The 24,926-nt window shown below is 45.9% G+C and overlaps 1 protein-coding gene across 2 annotated transcripts in view; it reads right to left on the reverse strand.

Annotated features, from left to right (window-relative positions):
• Positions 1 to 1,671: 1,671 nt before the first annotated feature.
• tjap1 (tight junction associated protein 1 (peripheral)) overlaps positions 1,672 to 24,926 on the reverse strand; it is a 35,137-nt gene continuing 11,882 nt past the window's right edge. Inside the window, exons 2-12 of one of the 2 annotated variants that reach the window (XM_083923072.1) lie at positions 22,956 to 23,057; positions 20,994 to 21,038; positions 17,185 to 17,344; positions 12,450 to 12,478; positions 10,961 to 11,122; positions 10,481 to 10,547; positions 9,219 to 9,248; positions 7,362 to 7,469; positions 6,587 to 6,670; positions 5,574 to 6,260; positions 1,672 to 5,416 (exon numbers count right to left, since the gene is read on the reverse strand). In XM_083923072.1, the coding sequence (XP_083779198.1) occupies positions 4,748 to 5,416; positions 5,574 to 6,260; positions 6,587 to 6,670; positions 7,362 to 7,469; positions 9,219 to 9,248; positions 10,481 to 10,547; positions 10,961 to 11,122; positions 12,450 to 12,478; positions 17,185 to 17,304 (1,956 nt within the window). In that variant the 5' untranslated portion in view covers positions 17,305 to 17,344; positions 20,994 to 21,038; positions 22,956 to 23,057 and the 3' untranslated portion in view covers positions 1,672 to 4,747. The remainder of the gene's footprint in view (positions 5,417 to 5,573; positions 6,261 to 6,586; positions 6,671 to 7,361; positions 7,470 to 9,218; positions 9,249 to 10,480; positions 10,548 to 10,960; positions 11,123 to 12,449; positions 12,479 to 17,184; positions 17,345 to 20,993; positions 21,039 to 22,955; positions 23,058 to 24,926) is intronic. The other variant, XM_083923073.1, reaches the window with a different exon arrangement.

Below are 24,926 nucleotides of genomic sequence, written 5' to 3' on the forward strand. Positions count from 1 at the left end.
TATGGCTGGGGAATGTTTCAACAGGAAACACAAAAAAAGGTGTTTTGTGTTCGCCATCGTCCGAGTTTGTGTTGGAAAAACATCATTCACACTCGTTTAAAGAGTTTAAAGATGTTCTTCTCTTCTATCTCCTGCGTAAAATGGTGTTTTCCTGCGTCTGTCTTTAGATGTAAAGGCCCAACACCTGTAATCGCCACGTATTTGTCATGACGACTGATTGGTCTCCATGACAACGGACCGCAGTGAAGCGATGAAGCCCAGGTGATTCAGATAAAGGCTGGTGGGTGTGTGTGTGTGTGTGTGTGTGTGTGTGTGTGTGTGTGTGTGTGTGTGTGTGTGTGTGTGTGTGTGTGTGTGTGTGTGTGTGTGTGTGTGTGGACCTTTTTAAATGTCTTGAATCATCAGCCTGCAGAATAAAACGTATTATTATTATTAAAAGAGGAGGAGGAGGAAGCGTAGAACAAGAGAGGAAGAAGAAATGGTGGAAAGGAGGAAGACGAGGCCGGACTTAGAAAAGACAACGAACGGAGGAATAAAGAGGAAGAAGATGATGAAGAAGAGGAAGAAGATGAAGAGAAAGAAGAAGAAGTGAAAGAGGAAGAAGAAGTAAAAGAGGAAGAAGAAGAAGTAAAAGAGGAAGAAGAAGTAAAAGAGGAAGAAGATGAAGAGAAAGAAGAAGTGAAAGAGGAAGAAGAAGAAGTAAAAGAGGAAGAAGAAGAAGTAAAAGAGGAAGAAGAGGAAGAAGTGAAAGAGGATGAGGAAGAAGAAGAGAAAGAAGAAGTGAAAGACGTAGAAGTGAAAGAGGAAGAAGAAGTGAAAGAGGAAGAAGAAGTGAAAGAGGAAGAAGACGAAGAAGAAGTAAAAGAGGAAGAAGAAGAAGTAAAAGAGGAAGAAGAAGTAAAAGAGGAAGAAGAAGAAGTAAAAGAGGAAGAAGAAGTAAAAGAGGAAGAAGAAGAAGTAAAAGAGGAAGAAGAAGTAAAAGAGGAAGAAGATGAAGAGAAAGAAGAAGTGAAAGAGGAAGAAGAAGAAGTAAAAGAGGAAGAAGAAGAAGTAAAAGAGGAAGAAGAGGAAGAAGTGAAAGAGGATGAGGAAGAAGAAGAGAAAGAAGAAGTGAAAGACGTAGAAGTGAAAGAGGAAGAAGAAGTGAAAGAGGAAGAAGAAGTGAAAGAGGAAGAAGACGAAGAAGAAGTAAAAGAGGAAGAAGAAGAAGTAAAAGAGGAAGAAGAAGTAAAAGAGGAAGAAGAAGAAGTAAAAGAGGAAGAAGAAGTGAAAGAGGAAGAAGTGAAAGAGGAAGAAGAATTGAAAGAGGAAGAAGTGAAAGAGGAAGAGGAAGAAGAAGAGAGTTGGAGAGTGACCTTGGCTGAGACTCGACGTCTCCAATTATATTCACGAAGAAGAAGAAGTGCCATTAAAGTTGTACGAGTCCAGACCAAAGTCTATTTATACCCAGAGTGCATCACTCTGACGCACGCACGCACACACACACACACACACACACACACACACACACACACACACACACACACACACACACACACACACACACACACACACACACACACACACACACACACACACACACACACACACACACACACACACACACACACACACACACACACACACACACACACACACACACACACACACACACACACACACACACACACACACACACACACACACTTTAAAGTATTAGCGACCCATTTCTGACGGTAATAAAACGTTAATAATTTAAGGGCAGCAGCTCGTTCTGCTCCTAATCACAGCCGAGGAAGAAGAAACAGAGGATGAGAGAAGAAGAGGAGGAAGAGGAGGAGTAGGATGGTGTGTTTAGGTGTTCGTGTGTTTGTGGGATTTAGAGCCGTCGCATAAAAAAAAAATGTTTTTGAATAATTCAGCAGCTCAGAGACCGAAACAGGCTGCAGTTAAAGGACCGAACTGTTGTTTCTGCATGAATTATTCACACACACACACACACGCACACGCACACGCACACGCACACAGTCCTTTAAAAACACCCTTCATGTGTAATTGATTAGCTTTGATTAGCTTAGCATAAACACTGTAGGCAAGGGGAAACTGTTAGCGCTGTTAAGCTAAAACGCTACGTAACACCCTTTCAAAATAAGATTTCTGGGTCCAATCCTGGTATTTCCCAGTCGTTTGAACAGATCTGAGTTTTTAAAAAACAACGTAATTGTCATTTTCCGTCTTTATTAACGATAAAAACGACGAAAGAAGTGATGGTAATTGTTCACGTTCGTTCGTTGTCGTCTGTTTTGTTTCAACGGAGCGTTTGGACCCGGATGTCTTATTTTGAAAGGGTGTCAAGTCAGCCTGAACACACATTCATAGATCTAGATTTGTCGTAAATGTAAAATATTTTCCTTATTTTCCCGTAAACGTGTCAATAAAGTTTTGTATCGTCCGTGTCCCATCATGCATTCTGACAGCACAATACATCCCATAATGCACCAGCAGTGATGTCATGAAGCGCCAGTCTGTGATCGGTGCTCGAGGTGAAACCGGATCCATCAAAAGTTTTAAATTTAACGGGTTTAAAACGGAATAATCACGAACTAATGAATCAGGGAAGTGATGACACGGGTTCAGGTTCGATGCCGAGCACAGACGGGCGCTTTAATACAAACGTTAAAACACTTTAAACCAACGGCGTCCATCGGTACGTCCGCTTCCTGTGAACACGGTTTTGGATCAGACGGTTCTGAAAACCTGCGGTGGACCGATCGGAGCTCGTCAGTCCTCGGCGACAACACAATCAGAGCGCTGCGGAGGCGGCGGGCCGACATTCAACCGGCGCCACGGCCGCGGAGAAGAACGACAAACTGAACTGAACAAAGTGAAAGTGAAAGTACGGAAGCTCAGGAGGGTCAGAAACACGACAACAAACAGACGACACGGCAAAAACGGAGGCGACGCTTTACGCTGAAGTCCTTTTAATGAGCACGACTCAGCAGTTTTCTTTATTATCTGTTTTATTATTCGTCATCCTCGTGATTGTGTTTATTTTGTGTAAATACGGGAAACCTCCGACATTTCTGAAAACTCGTTACACAACTAATGTAAATAATCAACTTGGGAAGTTTCATGTTAATCTCTTTTCGTATATTTTCAGATATTTTTTAAAAAAATATGAGAATTAAGACGTTAAAATGATCATTTCCGCTCATTATCGTGAATCACGTCGCAAAATCAGTCGAAAATAATCGCAATTCTTCTTTCAAAATCGCTAAATTTGTTCATATTTGACACATTAAAAGTGTAAATTTGGTCCGTTTATACTTATATTTTAATCAAATATCAAATATCCGCTCAGGCTTATTGTTGTATTCTTGCCCTGTCGTGTTTCTGGCGCTTCCGAGCTTCCGTAGCGGCGTGAAAACGTCTGAACATCAAAACCAAACAACAACAAAAACAAAACAACAACAAAATCCAAACAGGAACAAAATAAAAGAATCTCTTAATAATGGATTTAAGCTCCAGATTTCATAATGAAGAAAATAACAACAACTAAATAAACAACTTGATGGAAACATTCCAGGTGGGAGAAGCTCCGCCCCCCCGACAACGACGAACCAATCAGACGACAGAACAGAAACTCGCCACGACAGGAAATCATCAGTGTAGCCGAAAAAATAAAAGTCTGACCTTTCAGCGGGTCCGGCGTCGAACTCGCAGCCTTCCAGAGAGAGAGATAGGCACTGAGAGTGTGTGTGTGTGTGTGTGTGTGTGTGTGTCCAGGTTTGTGTGTGTGTGTGTGTGTCCAGGTAGGTGTGTGTGTGTGTGTGTGTGTGTGTCCAGGTTTGTGTGTGTGTGTGTGTGTCCAGGTAGGTGTGTGTGTGTGTGTGTGTGTGTGTCCAGGTGTGTGTGGGTGTCCAGGTGTGTGTGTGTGTGTCCAGGTCTGTGTCCAGGTCTGTGTGTGTGTGTGTGTGTGTGTGTCTGTGTGTGTGTGTCATCTGTTCTCTTCAAAATAAAAGTCAAGAAACAAGGCAAAGACGTCCGTAAAGTTTCTAGTTCCTTCCACCGTTTGTTTCTATTTTTCTTTCTTGTTCTCTCTCTCTCTCTCACACACACACTCTCACACACACACACACACACTGTCTCTCACACACACACTCTCTCCCACACACACACACACACACGCAGAATAGTTTCTACTATTGATTAAAATACTTGAATTTGATCTCCAATAATGGACCTGGTGCAGTTTAATCAGGTGTCCACATACTTTTGGTCAGTTCCTTTAACGTGAATGGAAACATTCTATCAAAGTTCTCATGGAGGTGAAAAGTAAGTGGACGCTCTTAATTCATTTAGTATTTAGAAAAACAATCATTTCTACTTATTGTTTGAACTGTTTCATTATATTTTCTGTGATTCTGAAACTTGTCCACATACTTTTGGCCACATGAGTGTTTTTTCTGTGATGAATTTAAACAATAATTAACAATAAAAATGTGACAAATGGATTAAAGTTTAGTTTTTCTGATTAATCTTTTTTTAAAATACTGTTAAAAATAAATCTTTCCATGAATCAACGTTCGTGTGTGAAGCTGAACACACGCGTCACTCACACTCACACAGCTCGGCAGCATACGGTAGAGCATGGCTATTTCCTGGATGGGGCGCGACCTCTGACCTCAGGGACAGACGGGCCAGTTGCCATGGGAACGGACAGCAGCTGAGGGAGCACAGTGTGGAGAAAGGGGTGGGTGGGGCGGGGTCAGTCCAGCAGCGTGCCGTGCTCCTGCGCCCGGGTCAGGCTGTCTTTGCGGTGCAGGTGGTGCACGCCCATCCTCTTGGGGCTCTTCTGCGGACGCTGCGGGGCGGCGGCGGCGGCGGCGGCAGAGAGGGCAGGGTCGTAGTCCAGGAGGCGGGGCGAGATGACGGGCAGGTTATGGGGGAGGACGTCTCTCTCCTCGGCGGAGCTCTCCTCTTCCTCCTCCTCCAACTCCTCCCGGTGGGCGTCGGCGGGACTCGTCGCCACGGTGACCGCCGTGTCCCCGCTGCCGCCGTCGTCCTCCAGGTTCATCAGCAGCCTCTCGCCCTCCTCCATGGAGCCGTCGCCGCCGTAGCGCCCCCTCCTGCCGGGCCGAGGCTCTGTGTCGGTGTCGGTGTCGAGGCTGGAGCCGCGGCTTGGCGTCCAGCTCCTCGCCGACGAGCCCTCCTCGCCATCTGAGTACGCCGCTCTGTGGCGCTCGGAGGAGGAGGAAGCCCCGCCCCCCGGCGTGGGCCGCCTCCTCTGCAGATCCTGAGCCGTCTGACTGCTGAAGGACGTGCGGTGAGTGACCGAGCCGTCGGACGATGGCGCCATCTTCTCCACAAACATCCGCTGCCAGTTGGCCAACAGGTCCTCCTCCGAGCTGCCGGAGCTCGCCAGGACGCTTGGCGCCTGAGGGATCAAGGTCATTCAGACGTTTAATACAACAAACATCTTTTAAAGGAGCGGTACGCTGAACAACATGGCGGTCAGTCCGACCTTCAAACACCTGGCGTGTGTGTGTGTGTGTGTGTGTGTGTGTGTGTGTGTGTTTGTATGTGTGTGTTACCTGCGGCGGGCTGCTGAACGGGCTCGACTGGCTGGACAGCGGCTCACTGGTGGCGTCCCGCTGCGACGGCGGTGTGCGATGGTGGACCCCCCCGCCGGAGGAGGATGAGGGGGCGGGGCTGCCGGGGGCCTGGCGCTCGTCGTCGTTCTGGACGAGGCTCAGAGAGATCGCCTGCCGCGTGGCGTAGGTGCAGTTCGGCAGCGGCGAGTTTTTGGGGATCTTCACTTTGTCGTCTGACGAGAATTCAATGACCTTGCGTCCGGGGTAGAGCGGGTGGGGGGGTGGCGGTGCCGGATACGGGTTCAGCTTCTCGAAGGACGTAGCCCCGCCCGCCTCCTCGCCGCCCGACTGCCCGTCCAGGCTGCTCTGACTGCGACAGGAACCGTTCTGCTGCGCCGCCTCCTGACCACCGTTCTCCCGCCCACGGGCCTCAGCCACCGCGGGGCCAGTCATGTCCACGTGCACGAAGACGTCCTCGGCCACGGGCCGGCCACAGCTGCTGGACTGGGCCGAGTTCAGGACCAGCGGCTCGGGTTTCTCCAGGACGCGTGCGATGACGGAGGTCGGCACGACGTCAGCGGGAGTCAAACTGAGCGTGTCCGGATCCAGAGAGCCGGGGGCGGGGCCTCGCTCCGGCAGGCTGCACTTCATGTGCTTGTTCAGCATGTCCTGCAGCTCGTAGGGCAGCTGACACACACACACACACACACACACACACACACACACACACACGCACACACACACACACACAAAGACACACACAGACATACACACACACACTGAGTGTTAAAGTGTTTCCAGGAAGTGGGTCGGATCGGCTGAGTCTCTATAAACTCTAATGGAATTAATGGAACCATCAACTCTCTCAGCAGAACCAGAACACACACACACACACACACACACACACACACACACATTCACAGACATAGACACACACACACACACACACACACACATTCACAGACATAGACACACACACACAGACATAGACACACACACACACAGGTACTTACATCAGCAAACTTGTGGTTCCTGAAATGCGACTTGTTGCATTTGAGCAGCTGCACGGCGAGGTTACAGTCCTGCCTGTAACGCTCCTGAAGACACAGAAGAAGAAGAGGAAGAGGAAGAAGAAGAGGAAGAAGAAGAAGAAGAGGAAGAAGAAGAGGAAGAAGAAGAAGAAGAAGAAGAAGAAGAAGAAGAAGAAGAAGAAGAAGAAGAAGAGCTGTCAGCCAATCACAGCGCAGGACTGAGACCAATACAGAAACAATCAAAACCTGCCTGACGACATATAAATCGTTGGCTAATCGATCAGGCGTCGCCCTGGAGATGAACACGTCAGACATGAACCGCAGAACTGATAAAAGCACAAAAGTACGACAGAATTTAAATAAAATAAACGTAAAAACATTAAAATATAAAACATATAAATGTAAATATGAAGGACCGTGAGGTCACGGCGGATCTAATCAACGTGAGACTGATCCGTGATCGATCTTAACGAGCAGCTGAAAGTGTTCACAGCGAGACAGGAGGCGGACGCCGTCTGCTGCACGGGGAGACGGTTACCACGGCAACCACAGTGCCAGGAAACAACCTCCAGTTTTCAAATCTGTGAAAAATTTCACCTGCTGCGACAGGAAGTCCCGTTTATCATCAATGACTTATTTATCTATTCATGTTGTTTTATGTCCTCACGCTCAACCGGACAGGGACTTTCATAAACGACAACAACAACAACAACAACATGGCCGACAACAGCGGCGTAAACGTGTCCTTCGTACTCACGTTGAGCTCCTCCAGACGGTCGATGGTGTTCTTGGCGTCCAGCAGTTTGTTGGTGAGCTCCACGATCTCCTGGTCCATCGTCTTTTTGTCCCTCTCCACCTTCCGTAGCTGTGGGAGCAGCAGGGACATCGTGTTACATCATCAACTGTCAATCACAGACGAGGCAGCCAATCAGGAGCCCGAGGTGACAGGAGGCGGGCCTTCATTCAGATAAACTGGGAACAAACGGGTTAGGGTCCATGCAGACGCTGCGCTCCGTATTTTCAACGTAAAGTCGTAAAGTTATGCTAGAAAAGTCGGAATATTTTGCTGACGTTATTTGGATTAAAAAGTCATAAAAAGATGTTTTAATATTAAGTTGAAAAGGTTTAAATAATTGTGCTAGCGTAATAATAGTTTGGTTTTTAAAAAAAATCATGAAATTTTGCTGGAAAAGTCGAAAAAACACGCGACTTTTGTATTTTGGTTAAAAAATTGTTGGATTTTGCTCGAAAAGTTGTTACATTTTAGTAAAAATGATTGTAAAATTATGCCATAAAAGTCCTAATATTTTGCTAAAAAAGTCGGATTTCTTTAAATATATATTTTGGTAAAAAAGTTAAAATATTATGCTAGGAGCGTAATAATAGTTTGGTTTAAAAAGTCTGAAATTGTCCTTTAAGCAATATTTTGATAAAATATTTTGATGAAATAAAATGTTGCTAAGTTACGCTAGAAAAGTCATTATATTTTGCTAGAAAAGTCACATTATCTTAATAGAAATGTCATAAAAAAGAATTGTAATAATTTTCTTGAAAAGTCGTGAAAACATGCTAGAAAAAGTTTTTCGGGTAAAAAGTTGTTGAATTTTGCTCGAGAATTTTAAAATCATGCTAGAAAAGAGAAGTCAAATTATTTCAATAGAAAAGTCGTAAAAAATGCTAGAAAATGTATTATTATATTATTGTTAAAGGCGTGAAATTGTGCTAGAAAAGTCGTAACATTGTCAGACAGTCGTTATATTTTGCTAAGAAACTAAAAGTTGCGAAGTTAAAATCATTTAATTTCATAATAAACTTCACACTCACTCAACCTTTTAATCTGAAAACTTGATTGTTTGTGTGTTTAAGTCTCATTTCTACAGTTTTCCCAGATCATTTGAATGCTGCATTCACTGGCAGCACTTCACAGATGCATTATGGGAAGCAGGGAGAAGATCAGTAAGATCCATTTAGATCTTGATCGAAGCATCGAAGCTGAAATGTTTTCGTCGAGTCAAGCTAACAGCGGCTAACTGCAGCTAACAACGGCTAACAGCGGCTAACAGCAGCTAACAGCAGCTAATAGTGGCTAACAGCAGCTTACAGTTTCTAACAGCAGCTAACAGTGGCTAACAGTGGTTAACAGCAGCTAACAGTGGCTAACAGCATTTAACAGTGGCTAACAGCAAATAACAGCGGCTAACAGCAGCTAACAGCAGCTAACAGCGGCTAGCATTCATTTTAAAATGAAAGCAGAGCGGATGAAACAGGTGCAGGAGAGGATTCAAACCTTTTGCACCAGTGAGCTACACTAGGTTAGCTTAGCATAGCGTAGCTTAGCCCTGCTGCTGACGACGATATGAACAATACAGATGATTTGCTTCACCTTTGAGGATGATTTTATTCCGCAGAATAAAAATAAACATCTGATAAAAGTTTAACAAACTGGACCCGAAACTCCTCCGGCTGAGCTTCATTCACAAAAACCAGCGAGTCAAAAGATAAACAGACACATTTATGAGGCAGAAACAGGAGAGAGCGAGAAAACTGAGGAGGAGGAGGAGGATGGAGAGATGTCGGGTATGAAGGAGGAGGAAGAACATGAATGAAACGCAACTGCATGAACCCATGTCTGACTGACGGCAGCCTGATGAAGGTGAAGATGGAGGTGATGAAGATGAGTGAGTCCGTCACAGAGCAGCGTGAGCAAGAGGAGAAAAAAGATGAAGAAGGAGATCAGACAATCGGACAAACAGGAAGTTCACTTTCAACAAACCTCAAACTCGTTTTTAACAGCTGGACGTTAAAGTCGCGTTTTATCTGAAATAAAACAACGTGACAAAGTTTCCACGGCAACAATAACGAACTCATTCTTTGCATTAAATGTACAAATGTCTGTTTTTGCTGGAGAAGTCGTATTTTATTTGTTAGAAACGTCGGAATATTTTCATCATATTTCACTAGAAAAACCGTAAATGTTTTCTACAAAAGTCGTAATTGTTCGCTAGAAAATAAGTGATATTTTGTATAAATACTGATATAGTAATATTTCGCTACAAAAAAAGTCGTATCTTTTTTCTAAAAAAGTAGCATTATTTTGTAGTAATAGTTGCAATTGTTTACTACAAAATTCATAATATTTCCCAATAAAAGTCGTAATGTTTCGCAACAAAAGTTTTTTCTAGAAAAGCTTGTACGCTAAATTTGTTCGCTAGAAAAAAAGTAATATTTTGTAGTAATTGTTCAAGAGCCGTAATACTTTATTACAAAAGTAGCATCTTTTTCTCTTTTTGTTCGCTACAAAAGTCGTAATTGTTTGCTAGAAAATAAGTACTAAGTGTTCTCTACAAGAGTAACATTTCACTGGAAAAGTCGTATTTTTTTTTGCTAGAAACGTTGGAATATGCGACAAGTCGTATTTGGCCAGAAAAACGGTAATTGTAAGTAGTAATATTTCGTAGTAATAGTTTCCTACAAAAGCCGTAATATTTTATGTCAAAAGTAGCGACTGTTTGCTCGAAAAGTTGTAATATTTCGAGGATTGATGTGTTGGTTAAATGATTAATTATATTTCATGTGATAAGAGAGTTTGTTTATTTCACTCTATGTTTATATGAGAGGGTCACCGTGGCAACGAGGTCACCGTTAATAGACTGCCTCGCAGTGACTCCTGACCTGTTTGTCCTGCTTTTCCACAGGAAATCAATACAACAGCCCAGTGTGTGAGTGAGTCATCGACCGGTTATTGACCACACACACACACACACACACACACACACACACACACACACAAATATTTCACTTCTTTCCTGGTGATAATAATATTATATTAAGTAATTCATAAATACGGTGAAGAATGGTGCGGAGGTCAAAGGTTACCAGAGCGTGAAGCTTCTCCTCCAGATCCTGATTGGCTCTTTGAGACGCCGTGTAGCTGTTCTGGAGTCTGTGAGAGAGAGAGAGAGAGAGAAAGAAAGAGAGAGAGAGAGAGAGAGAGAGAGAAGAGAGAGGGGGAGAGGGGGAGAGAGAGAGAGAGAGAGAGGGGGAGAGAGAGGAGAGAGAGAGAGAGAGAGAGAGAGAGAGAGAGAGAGAGAGAGAGGGGGGAGAGAGAGGAGAGAGAGAGAGAGAAGGAGAGAGAGAGAGGGAGAGAAAGGGAGAGAGGGAGAGAGAGAAAGAGAGAGAGAGAGAGGGAGAGAGAGAGAGGGAGAGAGAGGGGGGGAGAGACAGAGAGAGAGAGAGAGAGAGAGAGAGAGAGGGAGAGAGAGAGAGAAGAATAAATAAATAAATGAAAATAATAAAAAACAAAACGTCCGAGAGACGCGACAGCACGCCGCCCTCCGACCTTTGACCTCCTCTCACCTGCGGAACTTGTCCCTCATCTTGTCCAGGTCGTCTCGGGTGCGGCTGAGCTCCGCCTCCATGTAGTGGCGGCTGCCGTCAAACTCCGCCTCCATGGCCTCCATCTTGTGGGTGGAGAGAGAGAGGCGGCGCTGCAGGTCCTCATTCTGCTGCTGGAGGATTCTGGGTAACGGGAAGAAGGTTTTATATCAAATAAGCTTTTCTATTTTAAATTGTGTCCAGGTAAATTATAAAGCTTTTCCAGCCCCCTCACAGCTGCGGGAAACTAATCTACAGATACGCTGTGAACTACATTTAAACTGTGTTTTGTGACACGATAAAGATATAAATGAAATACAATCTTTGTTTGCTGAAAGCACCTGATCCGAAACGCAAAATTCAAGCATTTTCAAGGATTTCAAACACCTGAACAAACACTGAATCACGTTTTAAAGTGGTCGTTCATGCACTGGATTAGAGTTGAGACGTATTTAACTAATTAAATTACCGTATTTTCCGCACTATAAGGTGCATAGAATAGACGCTACAGTCGAGGCTGGGGTTACAAGTTCAAGTTCAAGCTTGTCCTCCAGCTGCAGCCGTCTCGCTCTGTTCCCTCTAAACTCTGTTTAGTCTTCTTTACTTGGTGCAGGTCGTCGTGTTGCTTCCTCCACTTCCGCACCATTGATTGGTTCATGTTAAACTCTCTGGCTGCTGCTCTATTCCCGTGTTCTACTGCGTGACTAATGGCCTTGAGTGTAAACTCTGCGTCGTAAGCGTGTCTCTTAACAGGAGCCATTTTGGGCTCTTTACACAAACACACACATGGAAATGAAACGGCACGCTTCACACAGTCGTATATCTCAACATGCACCGCGCGTTACTTCTTCTACGGGGGAAAATAGAGTCGGCGGCTGCTCACCGTAGTTGGAGACCTGTTGTGGCTCAATATTGGTCCATATATAAGGAGCACCGGGTTATAAGGCGCACTGACGGCTTTTGAGACATTTGAAGGTTTTTACGTGCAACTTATAGTGCGGGAAATACGGTGCTAATAAACTGAATTGTCAAACTGTTGTGTAGTTATTTTGATAGAAAATTAAATTGTTTTTGCAGTGAAACAGATTAAAAACCACACGTTCAGTCTTTTTTGCTGCAGCAGAGTCTCACCTGATCCTGTCGGAGTCTGTTAAATAGTCTGTTTTGGCTTTTTACTTTTTTTAACTCACGCATTTTATTTAATTACGTGTTAAATAATCGTGTAGTTCGTTTGTGTCGGTGTCTTTTGGGACCCGTCTTTGTTTTATGTAACTGTAGAATCTGTGATTGTGGTTACATGTAAACATTTATAAAAGGTAATAAAATGCGTCTAAAACTCAAAAAAACAAATAATAATAATAATAATATACAGACTGTTGTGTGGTTATTTTGATGGAAAATTGAATTGTTTTTGCAGTGAAACAGATTAAAAACCACACGTTCAGTATTGTTTGCTGCAGCAGAGTCTCACCTGATCCTGTCGGAGTCTGAAAGAGCCTCCTGGAAACACAAACACACAAACTTTTAACGAAACAAAGTCTCATTAACAACGTCACACACATTTAATACAAACACAGTATGAGCAGATGTTTAAATCAGGTCGAGTTCAACGCTTTAAAATTATCTAAAATCGAGGGTTTCAGAGTCAAAAGCTGTTTCCTTTCACCTTCATTTACTTGATTACTTTCGTTATTTGATCCATGATCTTAATATAATCTCATCTCATCTCATCTTCAGCCTCTTATCCGCGGTCGGGTCTCGGGGGCAGCAGCTCTAGCAGGGGACCCCAAACTTCCCTTTCCCGGGCCACATTAACCAGCTCTAACTGGGGGATCCTGAGGCGTTCCCAGGCCAGTGTGGAGATCTAATCTCTCCACCTGGTCCTGGGTCTTCCCCGAGGCCTCCTCCCAGCTGGACCTGCCTGGAACACCTCCCTAGGGAGGCGCCCAGGGTTCATCCTTACCAGATGATCCTGAACCACCTCAACTGGCTCCTTTCAACGCAAAGGAGCAGCGGCTCTACTCCGAGTTCCTCACGGATGCTGAACTTCTCCCCCTCTCTCTAAGGGAGACTCCAGCCCCCCTCCTGAGGAAACACATTTGAGACGCTTGGACCTGGACCTGGTTGTTTGGGTCCTGACCCAGCTTTCAGGACCACAGGTGAGGGTAGGAACCAGGACTGAGCGGTAGATCCAGAGCTTTGTCTTCCTCAGCTCTCTTTTCATCACAACGGTGCGGTAGAGCGACTGCAGCTCCGCCCCCGCTGCTCCGATTCTACGGCCAAACTCACGCTCCATCGTATTTATTTAGTATTTATTTCTGTTTTCATTTATTTATATATTTATTCATTTATTTGCGTATTTCGGTTTTACTTTAGTTATACATTTATTCATTCATTTAGTTCTGTATTTTCTAATTTATTTCTGTTTTAATTTATGAATTTATGTATTAATTTATTTTATGCATTTAGTTTTTTTAAACGTTTATTCATGCAATTGTTTATTTATTCATTTATTTTATGCATTTATTCAAATATTGTTTTGTTTGTTTTTTTTAATCAATTTATGCATTAATGTATTTATTCATGTATTTACTAATGTATTTATACATGTGGTTTTTATTTTAGACACATTTATTCATGCAATTATTTAATTATTCATTTATTTCAGCATTTACTTATTTATTCCTGTATTTGTTTATGTCATTATTTATTATTTATTGAGACTTAAGTCGTGTTTAATCCTCCACAGTTCATGACGGAGCCTTTAAAAAGTGCATTTCACTTTTTCTAATTTCAGAAAAACACGCGAATCGAACCAGGAAGTGTCGACATGGAGGAGATATGACTCTGCGTGCACGTAGGGCCAAAGTGTTTGGAATAATACATATATTTTATTATTATTGATCGATCCACAGCAGAATATAAACAACAAACAACCTGACAGGACATTTAAATGATCATTATTATTATTATTATTGATCACATGACGCACGTGTGTCAGGTCAGTGAATGAGACACTGATGATGTTTCCTGTTCTTTCCATCGATCTCTGTCGACGTATGGAAACCGTCACGTCCCAGCATGCAGCGGGGTTTTTTCAACACGATGGATGTTCTCAGCCGATCGACTGTGAAATCGATAACGCCCTCGCCGTGACTCTGAGCGGGGAAAAGGCCGATCAGATGCTGTGTGTGTGTGTTGTGCGGGCGCTCTGAGGTTTAGTTAGAGACGCTTTATCAGCTTCCTGAAGTGTTGTTATCGGTGATCGATGGCGAGCGAGCAGAGATTAAAAGATAAACTCGTTTTTCATCCGCTGACCTTTGTGCCGGTGCATTCTGGGTAATTCAGGGAGTAGTGCTGCCGTCAGACGAGACGTTTAAACTTGATTTATCACTTTAATGTGGAGTGGAGAGAAAACAGGGTTTTAAAGTGTTTGTGTTCAGAGAGAGGGAGGAGGAGGAGAGAGGGAGAGAGAGAGAGAGAGAGAGAGAAGAGGAGGGAGGAGGAGGAGGAGGAGAGAGAGAGAGAAGAGGAGAGAAGAGGAGGAGGAGAGAGAGAGAGAAGAGGAGGAGAGAGAGAAGAGGAAGAGAGTGAGAGAGAGAGAGAGAGAGAAGAGGAGGAGGAGGAGAGAGAAGGAGGAGGAAGAGGAGGAGGAGGAAGAGGAGGAGGAGGAAGAGGAGGAGGAGGAGAGAGGGAGGAGAGAGAAGGAGGAGGAAGAGGAGGAGGAGGAGAGAGAGGAGGAAGAGGAGGAGGAGGAGAGAGAGGAGGAGGAGGAGAGAGAGAGAGAGGTGAGGAGGAGGAGGGAGGGAGGGAGGGAGGGAGAGGAGGAGAGAGAGAGAGAAGAGGAGGAGGAGAGAGAGAAGAGGAGGAGGAGGAGAGAGAGGAGGAGAGAGAGAAGAGGAGGAGAGAGAGAAGAGGAGGAGGAGAGAGAAGAGGAGGAGGAAGAGAGAGAGAAGAGGAGGAAGAGGAGGAGAGAGCGAAGAGGAGGAGAGAGAGAGAAGAGGAGGAGGAGGAGAGAGAGAGAAGAGGAGGAGGAGGAGAGAGAGAAGAGGAGGAGGAGGAGAGAGAGAAGAGGAGGAGGAGGAGAGAGAGAGAAGAGGAGGAGGAGGAGGAGAGAGAGAGAAGAGGAGGAGGAGGAGGAGAGAGAGAGAAGAGGAGGAGGAGAGAGAGAGAAGAGGAGGAGGAGAGAGAGAAGAGGAGGAGGAGGAGAGAGAGAGAAGAGGAGGAGAGAGAGAGAAGAGGAGGAAGAGGAGGAGGAGGAGAGAAAAAGAGAAGAGGAGGAGGAGGAGGAGAGAGAGAAGAGGAGGAAGAGGAGGAGAGAGAGAAGAGGAGGAGAGAGAGAGAAGAGGAGGATGAGGAGAGAGAGAGAAGAGGAGGATGAGGAGAGAGAGAGAATAGGAGGAAGAGGAGGAGAGAGAGAAGGAGAGAGAGAGAAGAGGAGGAGGAGGAGAGAGAGAGAAGAGGAGGAGGAGGAGAGAGAGAGAAGAGGAGGAGGAGGAGGAGAGAGAAAGAGGAGGAGGAGGAGAGAGAAGGGGAGGAGGAGGAGAGAGAGAAGGGGAGGAGGAGGAGAGAGAGAGAAGAGGAGGAGGAGGAGAGAGAGAGAAGAGGAGGAGGAGGAGAGAGAGAGAAGAGGAGGAGGAGGAGGAGAGAGAAAGAGGAGGAGGAGGAGAGAGAAGGGGAGGAGGAGGAGAGAGAGAAGGGGAGGAGGAGGAGAGAGAGAAGAGGAGGAGGAGGAGGTAGAAGAGAGAAGAGGAGAGAGAGAGAGAAGAGGAGAAGAGAGGAGGAGGAGGAGGAGGAGGAGAGAGAAAGAGAAGAGGGAAGAGGAGGAGGAGGAGAGAGAAGAGGAGGAGGAGGAGAGAGAAAGAGAAGAGGAGGAGGAGGAGAAAGAGGAGGAAGAGGAGGAGAAAGAGAGAAGAGGAGGAGGAGGAGAGAGAGAGAGAGAAGAGGAAGAGGAGGAGGAGAGAGAAGGAGGAAGAGTAAGAGAGAGAGAAGAGGAGGAGGAGGAGGAGAGAGAGAGGAAAGAGGAGGAGGAGGAAGAGAGAGAGAGAGAGAGAGAGGAGGTGTGTCCTCCTCTGACCTACCTTGATGTGCGACAGAAGACACTGATTAGAAACTGGTCTGTGTTTCTCCTGAACCTCCATCTTTACTCCTCTGCTCGTCCTCTTCACCTCCTTTTTAGGCCCCGCCCTACATGTGATGTCACCAGGCCCCGCCCTCTCTGGGATGTTGCCATGCCCCGCCCTCCCTGTGATGTCACCGGGCCCCGCCCTCTCTGTGATGTTGCCATGCCCCGCCCTCCCTGTGATGTCACCAGGCCCCGCCCGTTCCTCCTGCGCGGGCTCGTAACAGCTGCCGGGCCGCCGCATCGACGCAACCCAGTCGTCCCAGCGCCGAGTCCGGCCCGGGGTGGCGCCCTCCGCCTGCTGCGTCCTCTGGGAGTGGCGGCGGCGCTGAGGGGCGGGGCTTACGTGCTCACTGGATGTCGTCCTGCCTAGCATCGTGAGGCGGGCGGGGCTAAGGACCTGACAGGTGATCTCGTCCAGGAAACTGGAGAAGCGGACCTTCTCCTCCAGAACCTGCATCTTCCAGTTCCAGTTAGTCCTGCAGGGGGACGACGGGTCCGAGGAACGCCGCCTGGCTGGCTTCCGCTGATCCGACCGGTCAAGAGAGCGCGTAGGGGGAAGGAGGCCGCCGCCGCCACGACCCCTGCTGTCATCAAGCAGCTCCACTGACTTCGACTTCCTGATGATGTCGTAGGCGTGCTCCACGCCCAGCGAGGCCGGCTGCTTCAGGATGCCCTTCGGAGGCGTGGCGGTTTGCGTCCGGTGAGAGATTTGGCGCTCTCCTTTGAGGCTGCTTGCGGGGAGGGGCTTCTTCGCTGCGGCGGGGCTTCGGTGAGTTGGAAAACCCTCGCTGCCACTACTGATGTAGTGATTTGCTGCACGGCGAGGATTCGTGGTGACGCCCACCGCCGCGGTTCTGGTCCGGGTGGGCCGCTGGCTGATGAAGAGTGGCGGCGGCGACGGGATACAGAGCTCCAGGCTGGACAGACTTGAGATGTCAAGCTCGCTGTCAGAGAGCACGAGCGGCGAGGTTGGGACGCCATGCCGTGACCCTGTTCTGTGCGGCTGTTTAGGGGCGGCGGCGTGGAGGTGGGTGAGGGGGCGCAAAGGGTGCGGAGGAGCGTTTAGAGTGTGTTGCTTTACCTGATTGATGTCGTGCTGCGGCGCAGGTGCAGGCGTGGCGACGGGCAGGGCGTGGCGCGTCTCACGGTGCTGCGGCGGAGCCTTGCGGTACGGCTTCCTGGCCGGGGCCGCGCTCGTCATCCTGGGCCCTACTTCCTTCCCTTCTGTCAGTCTGTCAGTCCTGCCAGCAGAAGAAGAGTTAGAAACACGACGCCCGCCGAATGCCCGCCAACCTCCAACCACAACGCCACAACATCAACTGGACTCTGTCACTGCTGTCACCCTCTCCATCCCTCCCTCTCTCTCTCTCTCTCTCTCTCTCTCTCTGTGTACAGATCAATGCTCGGTCGCCCCTCATCAACATCAAACGCGCCTCCCTCTCTGCACACACCTGCACGTGTCTTTGTGTCTTTGTGAGGACCAGGCTGGAGGCGCGACACTGAGGCTCAATAAAAACAACACTTGTCCTCACAAATAACAAGACGGACGTAACAAATGTCAAGTGTATCACAGGTCCTTACGGGTGTGTGCGTGGATTCTTGTACTCGTACCTTTGTGAGGACCAGATCATCATTGTGAGGACATTTTCAACAACGTCGCACTGTGTCGGTCGCCATAAAGTCGGCTCCGTCATAAAGGTGTATGAGGGTCGAGGTTTGGGTTAAGCAAAGTAAACATGACGGTGTGTGTGTGTGTGTGTGTGTATGTGTGTGTGTGTGTGTGTGTTGCTTTGTGAGGACCAAGTGTCACAACACCACTGTGAGGACATTTTGCATCTCTGTAAAAAGTACTTTCACTTAGGAGGTCCAAAACATCTATGAATGGTGGTCCTCACAAGCGTGTTAATACATGTACTGAGTGTGTGTGTGTGTGTGTGTGTGTGTGTGTGTGTGTGTGTGTGTGTGTGTGAGAAAGAGAGAGCGCCTCAGGCTGCACATTGATCTCAATTTGTTTCCAGAACAGGAAGTGCACTTCCATTGATCTGAATGAGGCCAGCATTAGCATGTCAGCATTAGCCTGTTAATATGAATGACACAGAGCAGGGCTAACGCAAGCTAGCACAGGCTAACATGCTAACAACAGAACAACAGCACACCCCCCCGGCATGAATAAAATAATACACAAATATTATAAATACTGTTTTCGACTGGTCTGATGCGTTTTGCTGTCATGACTGAACGGTCTGTTTCTGCTCTATTTAGAGTTTGTCTACGTCACATGGTCACGTTCAGGCCCGAGGGAACCAATGACGAGCTATCGATCACTGTGTGACTTCCTGTGTGACAAACACACAAACACACTAAATACTGTCGAACAAACAAACAAACAGGAGGAAATAGTGACTTTGTTGACATGGATGGAGCACCGAAGGGGCCTGCCAGGCACACAAAAACACAAACTGTTGTAGAAATAATACAAAAACACCTAAACGTTGACTAAGAGAAGCTACATGACGACCAAAAAAAGACACTAAAGGTCTGAAAATAGACACAAAACAATCAGAAACATACACGTAATGCCTACAATGAGGCATAAAATGACCACTAAGCATGCAAAACAAGAGAGAATAGATACAAAAGGTCCACAGAGAAGTATAAAACATCTAAAATTAGATGCAAAATGAATACAATGAGGTGCAAAATTGCTACTAAGAGACCCAAAATTACTACAGAAATACAAAAACAACCACAAAGAGAAGCAGACAGACTGAAAATTGTTACAAAAATACTATAAAGAGACAAAAAACTACCCCAAAGACATGCCAAACATCTCAAGTAAGCTGCAAAACATCTCAAATAAGCTGCAAAACAACTTAAAATAGATGTAAAACGACCAAAAAGAAACGTAAAAGGTTTAAAATTGTATACAGAATTACTACAAAGAGACCCAAAATGACTACAAAGACACAAAACTACCCCAAAGACATGCAAAACAACTCAAAATAGATCCAAAATGACCACAAAGAAGCATAAAACATCTCAAATAAGATGTAAAATGACTCCAAATAGACCCAAAATGACAACAAAGAGACAGCTAACAGATGCAAAACAACTAAAAATAGATGCAAAATTACCACTAAAGCGTAAAACGTTTATATTTTACGCAGAATTACTAAAAAAGACCCAAAACAACTACAGAAATGCAAAGTTTCAGAGTGGGTGTCTTGTTCCTGTGTAGACAGGGTGGGGGCCCCTTACATGTCTGAGCCCAGGGGCCCATTTTCTCTGAATCCGTCCGTGTTTGTCGGGGACTATTTTCTGCGGCGGATGAATCCGCACGTTTTGAACTCCTCAGAGACGAAGAGGCGGACAGGTGCGTGAGTCTCAGGTGAGGAAGAGGAAGAGGAGGAGAACTCGCCTGACTGCAGCTTCTGAATTTTACATTCGATCCGCCCCGAGCGAATCTACCCAGCATGCTCTGCTCTCACGCAGCACACATGCATATGCATTTAATATTACTGTATTTGTGAGGACCTTTTAGTTCTAATCTGATTCTCCGATGCGGCAGCTCTCATCTCCTCTTCTTCTTTTAACATTTTCCTTTTTCCACTTTGTGTCCTCGTTCTTTCTTTTGCTCTGTCCTTTCATGTTTTCCTGTTTTCTATTATTTATTCCCTTCTTTCTGCCCTCATCCACTTATTCCATCATGTCCGCCTTACAGCTTTCCTCCTTCCACTCTTTCCTCTTCTCCTCCCCGCCCCCCGCCCTTCTTCCTTTCTTCCCTCTTTCCTCACCCTCCTCGTCTTTTCTCAGAGAAGCAGGTCGCTTTTTGCAGCTCATTTTCAGCTGGTGAGAGGTGCAAAAAAGTGAGGCGGATGTGTGGGCCGAGGGAAAACACAGTCCCCTTTTTTTAAATAAGCTATTAAACGCTCACTTCTGATGTGAGCAGAATGACTGAGCAAAGCATTCACTTACATTTACCTGGGTCCAGACCTTTGAAATCAACCGAAGTGACGGATTCTTTGTTATCAAGACATGAAACTGCGGTTCCTCGACTGTCAGATCAATCAATGAGCGCCGCGGGAGGACCAACGTTAAGCAGCGGGACTAACTGTCAGTGCGTCTACCTGCACATCAGTCACCGGGAAATGGTCTTTCCATGGTTTAGGGAATAATCAGATTATTGAAGTTCTGCACGTACACATGAGCGGGGGTTAAGTGACGGAGTAACTCTTCCTCCTGTGCAGTAGGTGGCGCTACGCTAACATACAGCTGGTCGGAGTACGTTTCAACTTTGTAGGAATTACAAACGTGGGGAAAATGGCCGACTTTTGGACTGAATTAAGACAGAAACGAGTTTTCTTAGTAGTGATGTTAGTTGCCGTGGTGAAGTCCTCCCTCTGTTTAAAGGTATAAAAGATTGTGTTGTTGTTTTACGGGTCAAAAGCCACTGCCGCAGAGTAGAGGGAGGCAGTAATAACCCACTGTGCAGACGCGCAACCCGATATCACTCCGGGAATGCTGTTAACATGCATGAATTGGTACTGGAGGAGTTCTCTAGGTCTGACATCTACATACCATCTAATCTAATCATTCACACACCCATGCGCAGCACGAGGCGCAATTAGGGGCAGTTCACTGTCTTGCCCAAGGACACTTCGACATGTGGAGGTGGACAGGTGGGGATCGAACCGCCAATCTCTCTAATGGAGGACGACCCACTCTGTCACTGAGCCACTGTCGCCCCTGAAGAAGCCAACAATTCACTGTTGAAGACCTTTAGCTGGAGAAAGATGGTAAAGTCTGTCTGATGTTTCAGAGTTTGTGTGTGACATGATCAGTTCAGAAGCAGGAAGTGACATCATTAGTTGTTTCACGGGGTGTTTGTACCTGAAAGGTGAGCTGCTCCAGAGCTGACTTCATCCACTGAAACACCTGAAACAAACACGCAGGATCAGCCGTTTATGTTCACACCATTAAAACAGAAGAAGAAGAAAATGTTCATGATCACACACACACACACAACACAGGGAAACCAGAGAAGAAGAAGTGAGGAGGACCACCTCCTGTGATCTGGTTCAAGCCTCTACACATTACTTGGAGCCTGACAAGATGACACTACACACAACTCTATAATATACTGAAACATAATACAGTGTGATCTGAGTCTGGACTTCGCAGCCTCACAAGTGGAGTCCCCCAGGGCTCTGTTCTGGGTCCCATCCTCTTCTCTCTTTACACCAAAACACTGTCAGGTTTTTCTTAACACAGCTATGCAGATGACACACAACTATTTCTGTCCTGACCCCGGTCTGAAACCCCAGTTGCAGCATGAATCTCTTCCTTTGTGTCGCCAACTCTGCATTCCCAACACAAGAGGCTTTTCCTACTTGAACACTACTGATAAAGTCGGCACAAACAGTTATTTTTGTACCCTTGTGTTAAGAAAAAACGGCAGCATGAATCTCTGTATGTTTGGCTCACGTCTCTAAGTGGATGTCGACACCACCTGAAGCTCAATCTGGACAAAACCGAGCTGCAAGAAACCTGGTGTCCCAACGTCGCTGCAACAACCCACTCCTGCAGGTTCATGCTCCACAACATCAGGAGGAATACGTCCTTTTATCACCCAGAAGGCGAAGTAGGTTTTTCGTTCAGGCTCTCATCCTCTCATACAAGTCTACTGCAAATCTTTCCTAGCTGGTCTCATCCAGCATTCAGCCGCCCAGCTGGTCTTTAAATAGAACCTATTGTGCTTTTTTGATCTACAAATGTTGTTATAATGTTTTATAGTCGTGTTATTAATACCAAAGTGCCAAATAAAGACGTTCTGGGTTGGCTGTGCTAACCTCTGAACGCTAGGTTCTCGTCGTCCTTAGCAATTTCTTTTAATTCCCGGAATTCGTAGAATAATCCTGACTTCCCTATTGGTCACGCTGCTACACACAGGCTCAAACTTGGGAGCTGTGAGTTCGGCCACTTTTATGCTATTATGCTGTTTATTTTGGAGGTTAACCTGTTAAAGCTAACGTTAGCATGTTGATTCAATATAGACGGGGTTTCCACTTGCTGAGGTCACTGATTCCGTATACGGTAAGGGGCGTAACATCTCCCGGTACGCAGCAGAAACAGTTGACCAATCACAGCAGAGCGGACCAGCCGACCAATCAGAGCACACTGGGCTTTTTGTTTTTTCTTAAATCAAAGCATGTAGACCTATCGTAGCTGACCCAAAAAATACAAATATGATAAACTAGCATGATAGGGCCTCTGCAACCCACAACACTGCTGCTTTACACCCTCGACGGGATCCCAAATGCAAATTCAAGGACCTGGTACTTGCCTTTCATGCTGCAAATGTCTCTGGCTCCTCTTACAATGAGGACATGGTCAAAACCTTACAACCCAGCCAGCTACGGCTCAACAAAATCTTTTCTGTTTGTCTTTTCTGCAGAAACCCTAAACATCTTCCGTCGTAGCCTGAAAACTCCCCCGTTCAGACTTCATCGTGACCCGTGAAAAGAAAGAAAGATCTTTTGTGTAGCATGATTCCTGACACTTGAGTTCGTATCTCCGGGGGTTATTGTCATCTGAATTAACGTGATGTAAAATAATCATGTGTCAGTGTGACAGATAATGAGTTAGACCGCTTCATTAATGTTCACAATGAAATCCACATCATTATGACTCCATCAGCCCACAGTAGAGGAAAAACATGGAGGATAAAAAATTAGCTATTCAAAAGAGAGAAAAGAGCCAAGGCCACTGTATGTGTATGTGTGTGTGTGTGTGTGTGTGTGTGTGTGTGTGTGTGTGTGTGTGTGTGTGTGTAGTGAATGAATACATCCTCACCTTGTACGTCAGCACAGAAAACTCTTCATCCTCTCTGCAGTGTCCGTCCTCACACACTCAGTCCTCTTGCTCCTCCTCTGAGCATGTGAGCCTCAGGACAACCTGAAACACAAGACGGGTGGAAAAACACCATCAATACCTGCTGTCAGTCAGCCGGCGACACACCTGACAGGGTACCGGAGGACGCTTACAGCTACAAACACAGGCTAGAGCAGGGGTGTCAAACACACGAGCCGGGGGCCAAAACTGGCCCTCCGATGGGTGCAATCCGGTCCACTGGATGATTTACTTTTTCAATAAAATGCATTCCTTTTGTCTGTTGGAGGTCTCACTGTCATAATATGAGTAACAGGCCATGTTCTGGATAAGCACTGACAGCTACAAACAGGCTAAAGATAGGCTAATGAATACAAACACAGGTTAAAGTCAGGCTAACAGCTAGAAACCCAGGTTAGAGACAGGCTAACAGCTACAAAAACAGGCTAAAGTCAGGCTAACAGCTACCAACACAGGTTAAAGTCAGGCTTACAGCTACCAACACAGGTTAAAGTCAGGCTAACAGCTACCAACACAGGTTAAAGTCAGGCTTACAGCTACAAACACAGGATAAAGTCAGGCTTACAGCTACAAACACAGGTTAAAGTCAGGCTAACAGCTACCAACACAGGTTAAAGTCAGGCTAACAGCTACAAACACAGGCTAAAGTCAGGCTAACAGCTACAACACAGGTTAAAGTCAGGCTAACAGCTACAAACACAGGTTAAAGTCAGGCTAACAGCTACAAACACAGGCTAAAGTCAGGCTAACAGCTACACACACACAGGTTAAAGACAAGCTAATAGCTGCAAACAGGCTACCAGCTAGAAACCCAGGTTAAAGTCAGGCTAACAGCTACAAAAAAAGGCTAATAACTACAAACACAGGTTAAAGACAAGCTAATGGCTTCAAACACAGGCTAATAGCTAGAAAGATGGGTTAAAGACAGGCTAACAGCTAAAGACAGGTTAAAGACAGCCTGTGTTTGAATCCATTAGCCTAACGGGTAAAAACACTATTTTAAAAACTATAACAGCTTCATAATTTAACAATGCAATTTGTATTAAAGTTCATGTATTTTATTTTAACCGACACATTTCTCTGCTGCCACAGAATTGTCCTGTGTCTGTGAAGCAAAACAAATGTTATTTTCTCATTTGGTTGGCGTGACTCTTCAAATAAACAAAATGGCGGACTCAAACCCAGTTTGATATTTTGTCCCAGTTTGAATCAGCAGCTTCACAGCGGGTGCTCTTCTCCCTCAGTGTCGTCTGCAGGCAGAGACTCTGTCATTGTAGGGGGACAGCAGGCAGTCTGCCAGGTGGACCCATTAGCCTAATTATACGTCAATTCCACAGCTGCTCGTTAGCATCGACAGAGAGAATCTAACGGGACACATTGACTGATCTCAGACCTGTTCAGGAAAGAAGCCCCGCCCCCTCACCTGGTGTAAAAACGCCATCACTTCCCAGACTGGAAACACACTGAACCTCTGCTGTGACCCATCTGTAATAAAATCATTTCGTTTTAATATGTTTTTACAGAACGTGGCGTCTTTGGGCAAGATTTAAATAAGCACACACACCATGCTGTGAATGTGTGTGTGTGTGTGTTACGGCCGTCTGTCCGTCCGGAAGAACTCGACAAAGCGTCCGTGAAAGGAGCCGAAGCTTCCAGCTGACAACCTGGCGTCTGAACAACACGCTCGGCTCCAACTGAAGGTCAAACTGCAGCAGATGGCATGCTGGGAAAATTCAGAATACACAGAAAACTGTCTGCAGGTCCGTCTGTCACGTTTAAAAGATCCACCGATTCATCTGCAACAGTATCGCCTGAGTTCATCAGTGTTTCTAGGTTAAAAAAACAACTTTATTTTTATCCAAAGAACAAATGAAACAAAAGGGTTTAAACAGGGAAATACTGAAGCCGCAGCTG

This window comes from Echiichthys vipera (assembly GCF_963691815.1).
Source record: "Echiichthys vipera genome assembly, chromosome: 11".
NCBI lineage: Eukaryota > Metazoa > Chordata > Actinopteri > Perciformes > Trachinidae > Echiichthys > Echiichthys vipera.